Genomic DNA, 17,087 nt, shown 5'->3' on the forward strand with positions numbered 1-17,087 from the left:
AGCAGTGTAGGTCGAACTATCCAGTGCCCCGCATGGGTTTAGCACAGTCAAGTGATTGAGGACAAAGTGGCCATAATGGCTTTCAATGAAATCTTACCCTTTTTAGGGGATGGGGCTTGCAGAAAGGGGGAGGAGTATACAAAACTTAACTTCTGGAAAGCCCTATAAATGTAGGTCTAACTAAAGTCACTAGTAGCCTTTTGAAAATCTTGGCTTTCATGTTTCTCAGCTTGCAGCTTTGTCAGGTTTTAGTCAGATTTAAGATGTTGAGGTTCTCGGGAGATGTCATGATTTGCTTCAGAAAAAGGTTTATTCAAATGAAAAACACTTAATTTCTAGTGTACTTGTCCTAATGAAGTCAATGAGAAATTTACTGTATGTGGCAAACTCTTCTGCACTGACAACTGCCTTATCTAATAGGCAATATACTTGAACATAGCTCAGATAAATTGGATTAGATAAACACAATCTCATTTATTTTTCTTCCAGATGTCAATTTTCAGGAAGTATGGGATGTTCTTTTGCAGCTGAATTTGTAAAAGAGCTAAATTTCAAATACAGCTTTTGAAATGAAGGTTTATCTTATATTTTCTTTGGAAATCTGTCTTGCATTGCTTACAGAATTGTAATACACTGACATGCTCTGTTCACCTATGAAAGCTTTCAGTTTTTTTCTTTACATGTTTAAGTTATGCGTTGGGTACCATTATGAAGAAAAAGCCTTTAAAATGAGGCTATTATTGAGGTTCCTAGTTGCGATCTTGGGCGCTTCGTGTAACTAAGAATAAAACAACAGTGTAAATATTGCTTTAAATAATTAATTGAGGTGCTTTAAAGTATTCAGCATCATTTTTCTCTAAGCTGAGTTTTATCAGTGAAAGCATACAGCTGAAAATGACAGTAGGGAAAACGGGGTTTGGGGGGGTGGAGGAGGAAAGTTAAGATGCCAGGACTGACTGTGTGTGACAGAAAGCAAAAGGTTCTATTCAGCAGAGTGCATGGAAAAGATCTCTTCAATTGATCAGTCATGCTTCTGAAGGAATCAATTCATAACTGACTACTGTCACACCTAAGACGCATTCAGGATTATTGTATTTAGCTAAGTATTATGGCTGGAGATAAAGTCACCATGTCTTTTGGAAAGTGGCTTCTTCCTAATACCCTGACCCTTAAAAGAGAAACTGAAAAATATATTTAAGACCTCTGTATCTCTTTATTTCTACAAAAACAGATGTATTCCACTATATTAACATACAGATTTAATAGGTTCTCCAAAAAAAGTATTCAACTTATGAATGAACAAGACTTACAATTAGAGTTACAAACTCCATATGTTTGTAAATATCACAATAAAATTGTAAAGCAACACACTTCTAGGCAAGATTAGAAAACAACAAGTACTTCAGTTTAATTTTGTTTTCAGAAGTATCTAGTCCTTATATACATTTAAATACATCATTTCAGAAGGTGGGGAGAAGCTTCCAAATTTGTGTTTGGAAGCATAAGTAATCAGAAACTTAGTCTGGTCGTTTCTATTTTGGTCAAAGCCATCTCTAGCTTTGTCTGCAGCAGCTCTTCCTAACACTTTGGCTCAGCCCTAGGAAGACCTGCAGATTGTATTTGAAGATCTAAATGTGATTAATCAGCTACAAGAAATGTTGAAAGTAGCTGTTGGTAATAGATCCGAGATTGCGGTATTATCATGTGCCGAGATTGCCTTTACTATACATGTTGTTTATGACACAGCCCATGGCTGCTGATCTCCCTACCTGCATGGTGCTTCATCCTCTTCCAAAATGATAGCGTGATTTAGACCGGCAGTTTGCCAGCATTCTTCCTTTATATTACCCTCTCTTCCTTTTTTTACATCTTCCACAAAAGAATAAAAATCACCCAGCAAAGAAATGCAAATTGGAAGAGAAGCTTGGTGACGTATCTTGGGTATTCTTTCTTTACAGTATTGGATATTATATTCTACATAGAAGCTGTTGTCTGTGTGCATTTGGTCTTGTTCAATAGACGTATTTAATTCCTGTTTTTCTTATCCTTTTAGGGGGTCGCTGAAAACCTTTGTTCATACAGTGCATCTATTACAGAAACAGACTGATCTAGGATCCTTGCCTGTGGCTGATGTATTATACAGGTTTGTAGTGACTTCTGACTGTAGCACTTCTACATCAACTCTGAAAATGTGCAGGTGCATTTACAGATAAATGTCTTCAAACATGATTAAAAGGCGTTAGGAGTTATTAAAAGGTCTAGGAAAGATTGAAATTCAGTCAATCACAGAAGGAAGATATTAGAAACTCAAATTTAAAGGGATCTCTTTATTGGTTTTTTTTGGTGTTAAGTTTTTGTTTTTTAATTAAATATTGATATTTCCTTTAAGTGGCTTATAAACTCTGTCAGAGAGTAATTGCTTAAAATATATCTTCATCATTACTTTTGATTTAGCTGGTTTTTGCTGTGACTGTTCTCTATGGATCTTATTTTATTTTCTGCTTAAAGGTTGTTGCTTTTGGAGGGAGGACCTGGATCACCCTCTTGCTTGCTTGGAGGAAAGCACATAGTATCTTGGGGCTTTGAAGACATGTTACCTGCACCTGATGCCAACAGTAGTTCCAGCAGTGAAAATAAAGGTGAATTATTTCCTGACTGTCAGTATTAGCAGGGGAGGACAAGATGCTTTTAGTGGTGATAACTGTTTAAAAATTAATGTAAACCCTTAGAGTTGGAAGGGATTTCTCTTTTTCTGTTGGAAGTAATGTAAAAGCAAGTACAGTACATATCAAATATCTGCATGCTGAAGGGTTTAGAAGGACTATCTATAGAGAGAACGGGGCATCCCAGGAGTGTCTCGAAGCCTGATACGTAATGAGAGGGGAGGGCAGCAACTGTCTGGGGCCTTTGTTGTCTGAATTTGTACATTCAGAACTCAGGTTTTAAAAACGTGGACCTAATTTACAGGAGTAAATTGCTTACATTGTTTGATTTGTCATTCCTGTTCTCATTTACTTAATCTAACTAGATATGTAAACAATTTGTTTGCTTTTTTAAAGTTGATTTGAGGATCAGATAGGAAAAGTCCTGTTTAATATAAAAATCAATAGGCTAAGTTTTAAGCCTGATGTGTTAATGATAGTATGGCATTTTTTTATTTACAAGATAATTGGGTTCAGAAAATGTTGAGTTTTGGTTGCTGAAGATCAGATGCTGTTTTAAATTGTCTAGTAATCAGGTTGTAGGAAACAATCAAACACAGTAGATACAGTGACCCTCCCTGACTTCAGTGGGAATTTTGCAGAGGGGTCAAATAGGGTTTGGGTATTATTCACTCATTAGTCTCTCAGTAAGCGTAATTTGTCCTGTGCAGTATCACTGTGTTCAGTAGCTAGCTATCATTGGCAGAGCATGTTTATTTTTAGAAGTGAAGGTTTATTGCTTTTTTTCCCTCTTTCTCCACGTTACTTTGTTTCTGTCCAATCTGTGTTGCATGTTCTTTTATGTTTTCTTCTGTATTTCTTTCCCTGAATTAATTCTCAGGTTTTACTGCTTTGTTTGCTTACTATTTTTGAGCTAAATAAGAGAGTTCACATTGCTTTAGTAGTAGTAGTTCAAACTTCAGTGATGTCTCAGTAAATTTAATGCAAGCCATAGGAATCTACAAATCTGAGTTGTCATTTTAGGCTATCTACAAATTTATTTAAGACACTTGTATTTTGAAGAGGTTTTCTTGCAGAGAGAGCGACTAGATTTACACACACACACACACCCCCAGCTGACTGTTCAGATTCTGAGACCTTAAATAAGTTGACTGGACTTTTGTGTCCCACCTTGATTGTTAATAATTACTACTTTGAGTGACAAAACTATGTTTGAAATATATTTAGTCTTAATTTAACAGTGTTCAGAGATGGAAGGGTCTGCTTAATAGCTTTATGAGAAGCACAGGGTTGTACCAGAAACTAGATCAGGGCTCAGTATTAGATTGTTCCTTCACAAACAGCATGTTATACCAGTAGTCCTGGGCAGAAAGGCTTGCATAGTTATAAGCCTTGCTTGTATTTTATCTTGCTGCCAGTTCGGAGTTCTGAACAGCATTACCTGTTGCAAAAGCATAAGAGAATGGTCTTCTCCCCCTCTGTGTCATTCTGAAGGCATTTAATAGAAAATATTTAAGTTGGTTATGTTTAAGTAAAGGAATTTTCCATTTGAAATTACTTTGGTTGAATAGTTCTGTGTTCCTAAGCATGGTTGGGTATGCTAGTCTAGTTACTACTGTATTTATGGTTTTGAATAGTGTGCAGAAAAAGCAAGTTCAAACTTACTGGGTTTTTTACAGCAGCTTGGGCCATAATACCTGAAGACAAGTCTTTAACACTGAAATGAGAACACGACACAGGAAAAATAAACTATTTGGAAATGGATGATGTGCATTTGAATCATGAAAAAACAGTGCTAATGTCACTTGTTATCTCAAAGGAGAAGTGAGTGACTAGCATCTAATTCTTGTTAAGTGTATTTGGCAACAGCAGGAGATTTAAATAGTCCCAGTATTTGTGTGAATTAGGCAAGCATAGTCTGGGCACCTCTGGCAGGCTTGAAAGAAATGTAGAGAAACAACTGTAAAAAGGATGGACTTTTGCTGTGTTACTGTAGCTCTTAGAACACAGAACAATAAATTTAGTAGGAAAAAGTCATTCTAACCCATTGGTAATGACCTGTCATGAGCATCTGTTGGTTTTCAATTGCTGTGGTAGCTACTGCAGAGATGTAATGACCATGGAGAGTTTCCAGTTCTGTATGTTACAGCGGTGGTCTCTGTTCTGTTCTTTCTTACCGGTTCAGATGCAGACTTAGGGCGCTGTCTTGCAGCAGATGGGCTCTATCTTTATACAACTAACTCAGTGGGCAGAGGAATAAGCAAATTAGGATCTGGATTACACGGTACTTTGCGGTAAGTGACAGCTGAATATTGGCTATTCTGCTGATTGGTTTTTTTAAAAAAAGTTTTGGCAAACCTCTTTCAGATGTTAGGTGTAACAAGGCTAGAGCATATTATGTATTTTCATTAAATGCTGTTTTACTGTGTTGATTTTCTCATCTGAAATTCTTCCTGAGCATGTTTTCTCTAGAATTGTAGACTAATTTAGGTTGAAAGGGACCTCTGGAGGTCATCTAGTCCAACCTCCTGCAAAGAGGTATACTATCGGAATAGCTAGTATTTTACATTTTTTTTCTTTTTAATGTATAGTAAGTTGGTTTGTTCTTTGCTGAGAGGGATATAGTATTGACTAATTTTGTGACCTTTTTATTTATGATTGTACAACTGCTGAATTTGTAAGTATTTGTTTTCTGAAATATCATTCATTATATAAATTACTAGTGCAGCTGTGAGTCACTGTACCTTGCTGCTTTATTGCTTGCGAGTCATGAGGCTTCTTATGCTTTAAGTCTTTTTACAGTAGAAATTGCTGCCTTAGGCTGACTTCAATTGAAGTTCGAAGTTCAAGAATGTGGTTGTGAGTTTTTCTTAGAAAAAACAAAAAACCAGCACAGGGTTTTAAAGAGTTTTAATATACTGCTTTTTTGCCAGAGGTTTTGTGTACTGCCGTAATGAAGAGCTGGAGACTGGGTGGGTTGCTTTTGGCAACAGCAAACTTCTTCATCGGCCTGTCTCTTTTGATAATAAGCCTCACTCCCTTTTCCAGGTTGTGGATCAGCATACCCTTCAGGTAAAAGGAAGAGTTCATTGCAGAGTTACAGTAGAATAAGGAAACATTCTTAATTAATCACAATAATTTTTAACTTTAATTAGTTTTGTCCTTGAAGTTTCTTCTTTCTATTTTGTGAAACTGCCTTTTAATAAATACCCATTGAAAGCATTGCGTAATAGAACTTGTATGTTATGGATATTACTGTTTCTGTGTGTTAGTGTGTGTGTATATATATGTATGTGTGCATATACACATATATATATGCATATACAGGCTTACACTGTACTATTTTATTATGATCATGTTCTAAGAGATAGAATATAATATGGTTATATCATAAAACAATAAACCAATAGCAGAATAGACTTTGGCTTTAACTGAAAACATAATTTTCCTGAACAGCTTGCTATTTTTCTACTGTAACAAAATTCAGGTATTGTTTCTGATCTAACTGTGTTTTGTAGATAAACAGATGTCATCCTTTGTGGAAATGGATAGTTTGTTTGCTTTGGGTTTTTTCCTGTCATGTTTTAAGGGTGTATATGCACACATGTCCAGTGTGTTTCCTGAAACTGAGAATGTTTGGGTTCCCCTTTCCTTCCAAAGTTTCAAGCAATGTTTCAGAGAAGTTACAGAAAGTAGATAACTCTTTACCATGTATATTTTCCTTATGGTACTGTGGGTATGCTGTCAATAATTAGAGGGGGAGTGATCCTTTTATTTTTAGGTATGTTTAAAGTTTAGATATGTAAGCTGTTTCGTATGCAGTAGATCTGTTTGGCAAACATTTTACAATATCTCTTTGTAACAAATAAATGTAATAGTACTATTATGTCCAATAATGAGCTTCTTCTGGACTAACTGCACTTGATAATTAAAGTACACTGTTAATAGTTATAAGAACAAACTTCAAAATAAGAACTGTTAAGATGCTCTCTGTTTTGTAGGTATGTCAAATAATCCCAATGCCAGTAAATCACTTCCCAGTTGGCAGTACTATGACCACCGTGCATCTTTCTTCAGATGGCACATACTTCTACTGGATTTGGTCTCCTGCAAGCCTCAATGAAAAAACACCAAAAGGCCACTCCGTCTTCATGGATATTTTTGAACTTATAGTAAGCAAATTATATGTTTTCTGTGACTTAGGAATTGGTAGCATGAGTGCTGCTTAATTACGTATCAGCATTTTCAAATCAACGTATTAGGTTTGAATATTGATACAAGTAATCTCAATAGTTGTTTGTTTTGTGTTTACAAAATAACTTTTAACTGAACAGAAGGTGTGTTGCTCAATTCTATCTTCAGAAAACATATGACTATCATATTTAGCAATATGAATTGTAACATAAAATGTATTTTATCATAATTAGCAATTAAATTTTTTGCTGGGACAGTATTTCAGTGTATTAGGTTTGAGAGCGTTGTTTACTGTGAATCTGCTTCATGGTGTTAAAAGCCAATCGGGTCCCACAAGTTACAATTACAGTTGTTTTGTCTATGCTGCATTTCATAACCTAATATGTTTTTTATGTTGTATGACAATCTCTGGGTTTAGTGTAAAGCCAAACACATTTCAAAATACTAAGTCTGGAGAAACGTATCAGTAGTTTGAATTCCCTTTTCTTTAAACAGCTTATATATATGTTTGTGTGTGTATATATATACACATACACATGCATGCATTTGTATATCCATGTGTGTATATTTTGACAATGAAGCATTTCAGTCTAAAAATGTATTCATTTATATAGCAGAGCTTACAGCAATTCATAGACCTGTAGTGCTGGTAATTGAAACAGGATGAGGATTTAGCTTTGATGGGGTACTCTAGGGCGCAGTGTCTGTGTATCTGCTCAGCAGTGCAGCTGTACTTAGTGGGATGATGGAGCTAGAATTGGTAGGCTATAGTAATACAACTTACGGAAAATGTGATGCTGTAAATCAAATCTTAAAAGAATATGAGATGCATTCTTTTTAATAAAATGTCCCCTGAAGATTATGCTCTAAGAAAAGCATCACAATTTTTGGCTGGCAAAGGATTTAAAGGCATCTTTATACAAAACTTTCCAGTGAAACATCACTAAGAAAATACAGGCGGGTTACGTATTTGTAAGTAGAATTCCATAAATAAGATTATGGCAAGCAGTTCTGTCTTTAAGGACAGACCAAACAGAAAATTACTGAATGGCAAAGTTGCAAACAAACCACTCATCTGTCTAGCTTTTATAACATGTTTTTTGCAAGAAATTCTGACAGCAGAGTTCAAGTTTGTATCCCTATTTGATACATTGTATTGTTCAATTTTACTGTCTTTAGATTTCAATATCTAAAAGTATTTTTATTCCTCCATTTTAATAGGTAGAAAATGGCATATGTATAGCAAATCCTCTACAGGAACGAGTTATATTAATGAGAAAAGAGGGTGAATCTGCAAAGAGTATAAATGAGATGCTTCTGAGTAGGCTGTCTAGGTATAGAGCCTCCCCATCAGCAACACTGGCTGCTCTCACTGGCTCTACAATCTCCAATACATTGAAAGAGGACCAAGCAGGTCAGAAGAGATTTTACTGACTCTCAATAATTTTTCATGGGTTTTTTTCGTAATGCATATAGTATCAGATCTGGTAATTACTAACCTCTTGGGAAACGTTAAAAAAAAAAAGTGTGCATTTTTTTCAAAATAAACATTTGAAATATATATGCAATATTTGCTTAATGCTTGTATTACAGTTTCCTTTGCTGAATTAGACACTGATGAGAAAAGTTTAAGAATGAAAACCAGGAAGAACACTTGTAGCACCCTTGTTTTTCCCCCATGTATTCAATTACAGGACTAATTTATGCCACATTTGATAAAACTGATAATTGCATTTCTCTGCTGGCAGTTCACGTGGGCTCCTCATCTTGTGTAACAATGGAGTGCAGTTTAAGAAGTGAAACTGTTGTTTCAGAATAAGTTTAGTATTATAAATTGGAGGTAATTTGGCTTTTTGGAGGTAACTTGCACAATGTTTGGGTATTCTTTTATGGGCTTGCTGAAACTACTTAGCTAGGCAGAAACTTATGCTACCAGGGAATCTTGAATGAACGGTGCTGATGGTTTTCAGGATGATCTGGAGCTTTGTAAGATTTGTCTTAAGATTTTATTCAGTTTATCCTGAATTATTTCTTCTTTCATATGTACGTTGGTTTTCTTTTTTCAGTGTTAAACAATTAAAGGTATTTCCATAAAAATAAATTATTCAGGAAATAATATGCTTACAGGAAAACTGGCAAAGAGCTTGAAGAGCTATTTTAAAGGCTGTGTTTTGCTAGTTAACAACTAGAGTGCTATAGAAGAAGTGGTTATTCTTGGATAATTCTTTAGTCAGTGCTCAGGAAAGTGTTGATCAGCTGTCGCAGGAGCTAGATCATTATGACTGTATACGTTTCATGGGGAACAGGAGAACTTAAAATAGTAAATGCGTAGTGAATCTCAAATCATCTCTTTATGGTAGAAGATATTTTGGCTCTAAGATACTGCTTTTGATACGTTTATCACCATACAATTCTTAAAACAGTTTTGTTCATACTTAAATTTTAGGCTCCCAGTTTTCCTGGTTTGGAAATGATATTGCTGTCTTTTTAAGTTGTTCTTTCTAGTTAAATAAAACTAAACTGTTAGTTTCGCTAACTGTGAAATTCTTTATATCCTTGTAGAGATTGATGCTGAATGTGTGGGATTATGAGGCTGCCCTTGTATACAACTTCTAAATGCTGCAGAATGTAGCTTAAAGAATTTCTGTATTGATTTATTTGAAGCCCTAAATAGAAATCTGCTTTGTTTGCTGCCTGTTATTATGAGGCTTTAATGTTGTGAAGAAATGCATGTTGATGTTCTGGTTTTCTGTGTAATATTTCAGCTGCAAACACTAGTTGTGGGCTGCCACTGAAAATGTTAAGGAAGACTCCCATATACACATGTGGAACGTACTTGGTGATGTTGGTCCCACCTCCAGGTGGATCAGGCAGTTCTGCAACACGCTCGCTCTTTGGAGGAACAAGTGCTTTGTCATCTTTAAAAAGTAAGTTAAATACATGTGTGGCAAACTTGGGTTTCAGAAATATGATAAATGTCTCGGAAATTTATTGGAGACTTTTTTTTTTTCTGTATAGTTCTTGCTTCAAGCTTGGTGTTCAATATTTCGGATGGGCAGTTCACAAGCCGAGCAGATCTCATTGATGCTGCAGGAAGTTCACTGGGACGTGGTGCTTTAGTTCCAGGACTTGGTAAGAAGTAGATCTTTTTCTTGGGAATGTTTCAGAACTAGACATATCCAACCCTTAGATTCTAAATAATGTTGCAGTAAGCAACTCTGCAGTTGGTGGGGTTTCATGTCTGTGGTCATATTTTGTAAATTTTACATTTTTGAAAGTTCAGAATTCCCTGAAGGAATTTCCAGTATCTTGCTCTTGCAGTTTCAGCTGCACACAAGCTCAAGAAAATAGTTTTCTGTAGCAGAAAGGAATCTTGAAAGAAGTGTGATTTTTATGCCCTGCTTATTCTGTAAGGTACTACAAAGTTATGAGTATCTTACCTCTATCTGAAGATACATATAGGCATCTTAGCTGGAAAGACATTGCAGGTATTTCTGATTTCCCTGTCACTTTGACTGAAACTTCATGAGTGTTTTCTTCAGGAGGTTTTTTTTTTTTTTTTTCTTTTCTTTTTGTTTCCTTTTTTAACCTGCTTGGTATTATAAAATCATTTGAACAATGCTACTTGAACACTGCATAGCATTGCTAGCATTTTAATAAGCAGTGTTTTTATGTTGCTTAAGAAAGAATGTATTTCTCAAAAATGTTTGGGCAAATAGTTTTAAATAACATTCTGAATGCTAGGACGCATGGATAGGTATAATTGTATGTTAACCTGTTAGCTACTGTTAACTGGAAATTTACCTCAGTCATTTAAAACACATAGACGTATAGGTTATTTTTGAACTTTTGAAGTATGGTAAATGCCTCTATCATAGAACATTTGTGTCTATAATCCATTAATCCCTTTCCTTTTACTGTTTTGGACCTGCCTGTGTTTGTAGACTTTACAGATTTTCAGGAGAGGAGTCTCTAAGCTTAAATTTTTTTAACAGTTGCACTGTGCAAACTGTCAGTTTTGTTAAAGCTACTTTGTTTATACCACAAGGCCTTTAAAAAAAGTTCTAAAGTCCAAAATTGCCAATAGCTGTAGTAAAATAAATTTGAAACTCTTTCCCCTGTACTTTTCCTAGAAGTTATTAGTGTCTGATGCCAGACTTAGCTATATTTACTTTATGTCCTGTGGCAGTGTGTGATAAGTTTGTGGAGGAATTATATGTTATGTACTTATAAATAACAACTGGTAGAATATTCACCTGAAACACATGCTGTTGTACATCTGCTCCAAACATCAAGAGGGATGTGCATTCGCTTAATTCCTTTAACAAATCTCCATTTAATGGTTTTCATTCCAATGCATTGTTACTAAATTGCTGTCCCATGACAGAACTTTTAATGCAAGTAATTTGGTTTTATATATGCTGTAAAAATAGTTTTGTCTGGTTTTCTAAAAAACATTGTAAAATTTGATGTCCAAATATTTTCCTTAGGTGCTTGTTATGATACTATGAATAACATGATATGGACGTGCTCTAATGATTATATTGATCAGTGGTGCAATCCCGGGAACCAGGCATTCCATTGTGTCTGTCAGAGACTGGGAGTCAGTCACATCATAACAGAGCCCAAAGGTGAGGTAAACCTACAAGTCAGCAGTTTATACAAAGTGAAAGCGGAATGTATGTTTATCACAGAATAGTGCACAGAAACTGTTTTCTGAAATCTGGTACTAGAAGTTGAGTTCATTCTTGAAAAGGTGTCTATAAATACTGGTCATGGCTTATCTTTGCTTTAAGAAAGGAAAAGCAAAATGCAAGACATGTTTGGAAGTTTCCAGTTTCTTGCTACCTTTATCAGACTAAAAAAGTGATGTGGGTAATTCTTTTGTTTGTCTTGTAGACGGGTGTCCCGAGGGTGATATATTGCATTTTAGAAGCAAATGCTAATGCTATAGCCTGTGTTTGTAGACAGCATTTGAACCACTTTTATTCTTCTAGGAGATGCAACAACCACAAATGAGGTTATTAACCAGTTACTGCACCATGTTGGTGCCATGTGTATCCACCAACTCAACCTGCTTGCAGCCAGCAACAATCTTCCCATAACAAATTTTTTGGGCAAGCAACATCCAATTGAAGCACATCATCTCAGCAGTATATGTGACATTATGGAAAAAGCTATGGTGAATGGAGATACTTGCATAATACGCTGCATCCTGGTTGTCTTTCAGGTACAAGGGCATGTTATATGTACTTCATAACAAACACTAAAGACAAAAACGTTGCTTTAGAATACAGGTAACCACTTGATTTTATAAGGGCTTTTTTCTCCATTGCATTCAGTTTAATGGAGATTGACTTAACAGTGGCTTTGCAGTATCTCGTACACCCATTTAAGAGTCCAAATTTAAATATAAGTGTAGTTGCTACCTGTACAAATCAAAATAAAATCCAGAGAGGTTACTTTCTTATTTCTTTATCTTTCTCTCTTTTTTTTTTTTTTTTTTTATCCAAAGTCAGTTTCTGACTCTAGGATTTCTAGTGACCTAGACAAATAGTTTGAGAGACTGACTGTAGAAAAAGAGTTAATGTGAACAATGTGTAAGTTTTTAATCTTTTGTTTAATTTTTCTTAGGTCGTTTTTAAATTTTTCTTCAGTCCACAAACTGAAAGAAACAGAGATATTGTTAGAAGGTCTGGCCTATTACTTTGGCAGTTACTGATGGCACCAAGGGATCAGATTTGCTCTGAAATTCAGAAGGAGGTTTGCCTAGCCATTAGGTAAATATCTGCTTTGTCAAATTAAATTTAATTTAGATTTTAGATCATTTGAAAATGTTGTACTAGATGAACATTCAAATTTATTTAGCCACTTAGTTTTAATATGATAAAATTTAGGTTGGCATAGTATAATAAAATTATTAGAATTTATATCTGTGGAAGAAGGGAAATATGTGTTTGTCATGACAATGAAATAACAGATAGTAATTACTTTCTGTACTTGTTTTCATTTGTTGCTTTTTATTGGCTTCCTTTAAATTGTTTTTTAATGTTTATTAGATTGTAGCTGCTAAACTCAAGCAAAATTTTCTGCATTTCCGTGATGGCTGGAATGACTTCCATGTTTAGTTTATATAGTTTATTGGTTCTGGAATAGGCAAAGCTAATGCCAGCTGTTATACCAGTGTTTCAAATGACAATACTGAATTTCTCCTAAACAAAAGAAATGTAAGGGGAAGTAGAATGAATAATACTTGAGGAATTGCTTTAAGATGGAAGGAAGGCCTAGGGAAAATCACAGGCAGGGTAGTAAAACTGTCTTGAGAAAGTCAGGTTTAAGTTTAAAAAAGAAGAATCTTGTTTTAGTGCAAGGGTGGACATGATGTCTCTGGGCTAGTAGCCCAGGTCATCAAACACTTGAAACAGGGTGGTTGCAGTAGCTCCACTTGATATTAGGTACTGTATCTCTTGAACCTGAGGCTGTGTAATTTCCTTTCTCTGGCTTGTCAAAATATCAGAATGACTAAGTACAGAAAAGCGAGCAAAAAGCGTTTGTGTCTCATGAAAAGGAGCTAATGTAGATCTCAAGGACAGGGAATGCTGTCTCAAATGTCCTAAGTACAAATATAATCTGCTTTCAAGTGGGAAGCGCTCCAAAGGTTGATAACAAAGTCTTCTGAAGATCAACCTGCATTTTTTTTTGTGTGAATCATGACACTCCGAATTTCAGTGGTTTTATGCAACTCTGAGTGAGGAACAATAGCGTATCTTTAGTATGATTATCTAGCATTTTCAGGGTCTTGCTTTTTGACAGAAAAGTGTATCCGGTCAACTGTATGGACAGCTGCTGCATTTTTCCCATGTTTAACACTATATCCTTAAGTGACTTAAAAAAAAAATAAAAAAAAAAAAAAAAATCAGAGGTGGGCATTAGGTAATATCTCCTTTTTCCTGTTTTCTCATTGGGGGATTCCGATACCAATGGAAACCTCAAAGTTGGCTTGCAGTGTATGATAACTTTTCCTGATGTTTGTATCGCAAGTTGGTCAGCATGAGCCAGAGGGAGGGAAGCTGCAATAATCTCTGCTCTCAGTGTGAAGCTGAAAAACATACCAGTTTTCTTTTCTATGACTATTATTTAGAAAGAAAAGGGAAAAAGGAAAAGAAGAAAACCTGTTGTAATAGTTTCAATGCTTCAGACAGTCACGGAGTACTCCTTTTAAGTTACAGTGATCTATCTTGATGTGGTAATTCGTGTAGAAAGGACAAAGTTCATCACAAGTTAGAGGGGAGAAGTATCTCCACAGGGAGTATTTATGCATAGCTGTGTTGTTTCTGAAATGCTAGTTCTAGAATCTTCTGTGTAGCGTAAACTAAGACTTCCATAAGGAGCCAGTCTTTAATAAGTATAAAACTGTAACAGTAGTGACTTCTTGATTAAGTCTTTTGCATTTGCCATTGTTCTTATAACAGGTAAGCCACAGTTCTTACCCCATCACCAGAGTTGAGTCGTTTTCTAAGCCACCATCCATTTTTTTCTGATATGTCTGTTTCTTAGAAAAAAGGTTATACTGTCGTATATACAAGTGATTAATGTGGAGCTTCTGAGAGGGAAGCAAACAGCTCTTGGAGAAGCTTTGGGACCTAAACAATAAACAAAAAACCCAAGGAGTTTCTGGAGAAAGCAGCTGCTAATTTTATGACTAATACTAATGTTAAAATATGGAGGATGCCTTTCTAAGTTGGAAGGAGCTTTTATGTAGTAATTTTAAATGTTACATCAGATACTAAGCTGAGATTCTGTGTTTATTGAAATTACTTCATTTGCTTTTAAATGCATTAAGTAATACGTGATTTTTTTTTTTCTTTAAAAGCTCTGGTTTAAATATCCTGTATCCTGGAGAAGCAGAAATTAATAATTTATTGAAATTGGTCTTAACTGAAGGTGAGAATGTCTTATTGACACTTGAGAGTGTGTGTTTTTTCTATTGAGAAATATTTTCAGGTTTTGTTTTCAACCTCTGGAGGGAGAACAGTTCAAAACGTTGAGCTCTAGTCTGCTTTAAACCCATCCTATTCTAGGGAATTATGAATACATCAAATTCTGAAGCTGCCTTCTGAATGGCTACATGGTCAAGTGTATGTTAACTGTAGAAAAGAAAAATTTGTCTCAGTCGGGCAGCTGTTTGAAATTGAACAGGATTAAAGTTCTGCTTTGTCACTATTAGTAGTGTTTCTTGTACAGGTTGTATTTTAGAACACCTAGTTAGCAGTTAATGTTACCCATGGCAATTACACAGTAACCAGAGGTAATTTTAGTCCTTAGTGAAAGAGTAATGGTCTATTTGCGTTCATCATGAAATGGGAGTCTGGGCTTAGAAGCAGCTGATACACAGTAATTTGTTACTTCATAGGAATGTGTTTGTGTGTCAGAGTCTTTGGAATTTAAAACAGTGCTACGTGCAGAGTAAGTTTTAATGGTCTTGTAATATCAACAGGGAATTGGGTTACACTGTAAACAGAGTAATTTCTGAGAAGTGTAGTATATATTAAGCAAGATATCTAAGGTTAAGTAAAAATAAATTAATTCTGTAGAATGCTGTTTTGAAAAAGTTTTTGCATTCCATTTTAGGAGAGAGAAATAGTGGTCTCTCCCAACTTCGTGACGTTATCCTGACTAATTTAGCTGAACAGCTTCAGAACAACAGATTTGGAAGTGAAGATGATGATCACTATAGGTAAAATGCAACAATATGCTTCCCCTCCTCCCCATGTATAGTCTATGTTTCTGTTATTTGCTTTGGGTAAGCTTGCATAAAATTCTGCTGAAATTGCCAGTAAGATAAAAAGCAGTGTGACCTGAAATTATCTCTTTGTGTCTGTAGTGGGTTGAATTTCATCAGGACAAGGGAGAGTTGACATTTTAGAGGAATCTTAGGAGAATTCTGTATGCAGCCTTAGTTTGTATTCCCTGCTCTTTACCATGTGTATGGTAAATGTGGATGTTAATTCATAAGTATGACATTATGACATTGCTCTCCATATCACTATGTTAAGTAACTTTTCAGCAGTAAAACTATCAATTTCAGATACCTGTTCAAGTTGGGAGGAGTCTGGTTTTTTGGAAGTCATTGGAAGTCAGATTCTTATCAGCACAGCACAGGAAATCACTGGTCATCTGTTGCATTGATTGTGGTTAAACATTTTGGGCTTGGTTTTCATTGTGTCTGAATCTCTGAAAAGGTGTTTGTTTTTAGTTTCACGTAATTTGTGATATAGCTTGCAGAATTTTTTTGAAATGAGCTATAAAAAATACACCGTATAATTAGACTACTAAAATTTTACATCTTGCTTGCATTTTTTGAAGACTAAATGATGAGCTATTGCACTACATTCTCAAGATTGTTGTCCGAGAATCTTGTGTCTTAATCACCAAGTGCCAAACTGTATCTAAAGATGATTTTCAAAGGCTGCTTTCAACTGTGCCTGTAAGTAAAATGTATTTTGCTAAAAGTATATTTGCCTTTTGGCTTCTTTTGCTCCTTAAATCCCTCATCTTCATGTAGTATGTTGAGGTGAAACTTTTGTAGTTGTGTGTTTTATATACAGAAAAAGAATTTACCTTGTTCATGCTGCACAGGGAAAGAAGAAACAATTTCTTACAGCAGAGTACATTGTACAGCAATGCTCAAAGAGGTTTATATGTGGATATATTTTCCGGTTGCTCTGTTAGCTGTTTCAATTTAAAGGAAATTTGTGTATTTCAATATTTAAAGCATTTCTTTAAAGCATTACAACAACTTAAAAACCCAAATAAACTCATTTTATACGTGTGTAATGATTCATAGAAGCAGAAAGGATTATCATTTACAGACAAAAATGAAAGTTGACTATTATTTAATGGTAAAAGTATGCATATATGTTTTTAGCAGGATCAGCTCCCTGATATGGCTGATGGCAAAGCTGGGGGAACTGGTATGCAAACATTGGGAGGAGGGGACAGGCGGTGATGGCCTGTGCAGCAGGAGTGTGGGGAAGGAGGAGTAGCATGGAGAGCCATCGTCTTCAGGAATGTGAATTAAATTTAGCTCTGTGGTGGCATTATCTTCTAAGAATTAATCAGTGTTACAGTACTTGAATATTACTATAATGTTACATACTCAAAATGGTACTGCTTCTTTATATGTTTTTCAAGTTTTCACAAAATTCAACTTTTGGCACTAGTTTCTTT

The 17,087-nt window shown here is 35.3% G+C and overlaps 1 protein-coding gene across 5 annotated transcripts in view; it reads left to right on the forward strand.

Moving 5' to 3' along the window:
- The window catches only part of HECTD4 (HECT domain E3 ubiquitin protein ligase 4), a 77,863-nt gene that overhangs the window by 13,174 nt on the left and 47,602 nt on the right, over positions 1–17,087 (forward strand). For 4 of the 5 annotated variants that reach the window (XM_055708976.1, XM_027797824.2, XM_055708984.1 and 1 more), the window contains exons 3-16: positions 2,054–2,143; positions 2,509–2,639; positions 4,849–4,957; positions 5,597–5,735; positions 6,665–6,835; positions 8,079–8,271; positions 9,623–9,784; positions 9,876–9,989; positions 11,348–11,488; positions 11,855–12,087; positions 12,492–12,637; positions 14,731–14,801; positions 15,489–15,594; positions 16,224–16,344. In XM_055708976.1, coding sequence (XP_055564951.1) covers positions 2,054–2,143; positions 2,509–2,639; positions 4,849–4,957; positions 5,597–5,735; positions 6,665–6,835; positions 8,079–8,271; positions 9,623–9,784; positions 9,876–9,989; positions 11,348–11,488; positions 11,855–12,087; positions 12,492–12,637; positions 14,731–14,801; positions 15,489–15,594; positions 16,224–16,344 — 1,927 coding nt within the window. Of the gene's footprint in view, positions 1–2,053; positions 2,144–2,508; positions 2,640–4,848; positions 4,958–5,596; positions 5,736–6,664; positions 6,836–8,078; positions 8,272–9,622; positions 9,785–9,875; positions 9,990–11,347; positions 11,489–11,854; positions 12,088–12,491; positions 12,638–14,730; positions 14,802–15,488; positions 15,595–16,223; positions 16,345–17,087 lie in introns of those variants that run through there. The other variant, XM_055709001.1, reaches the window with a different exon arrangement.

This window comes from Falco cherrug, chromosome 1 (genome assembly GCF_023634085.1).
Source record: "Falco cherrug isolate bFalChe1 chromosome 1, bFalChe1.pri, whole genome shotgun sequence".
NCBI classification, from domain to species: domain Eukaryota; kingdom Metazoa; phylum Chordata; class Aves; order Falconiformes; family Falconidae; genus Falco; species Falco cherrug.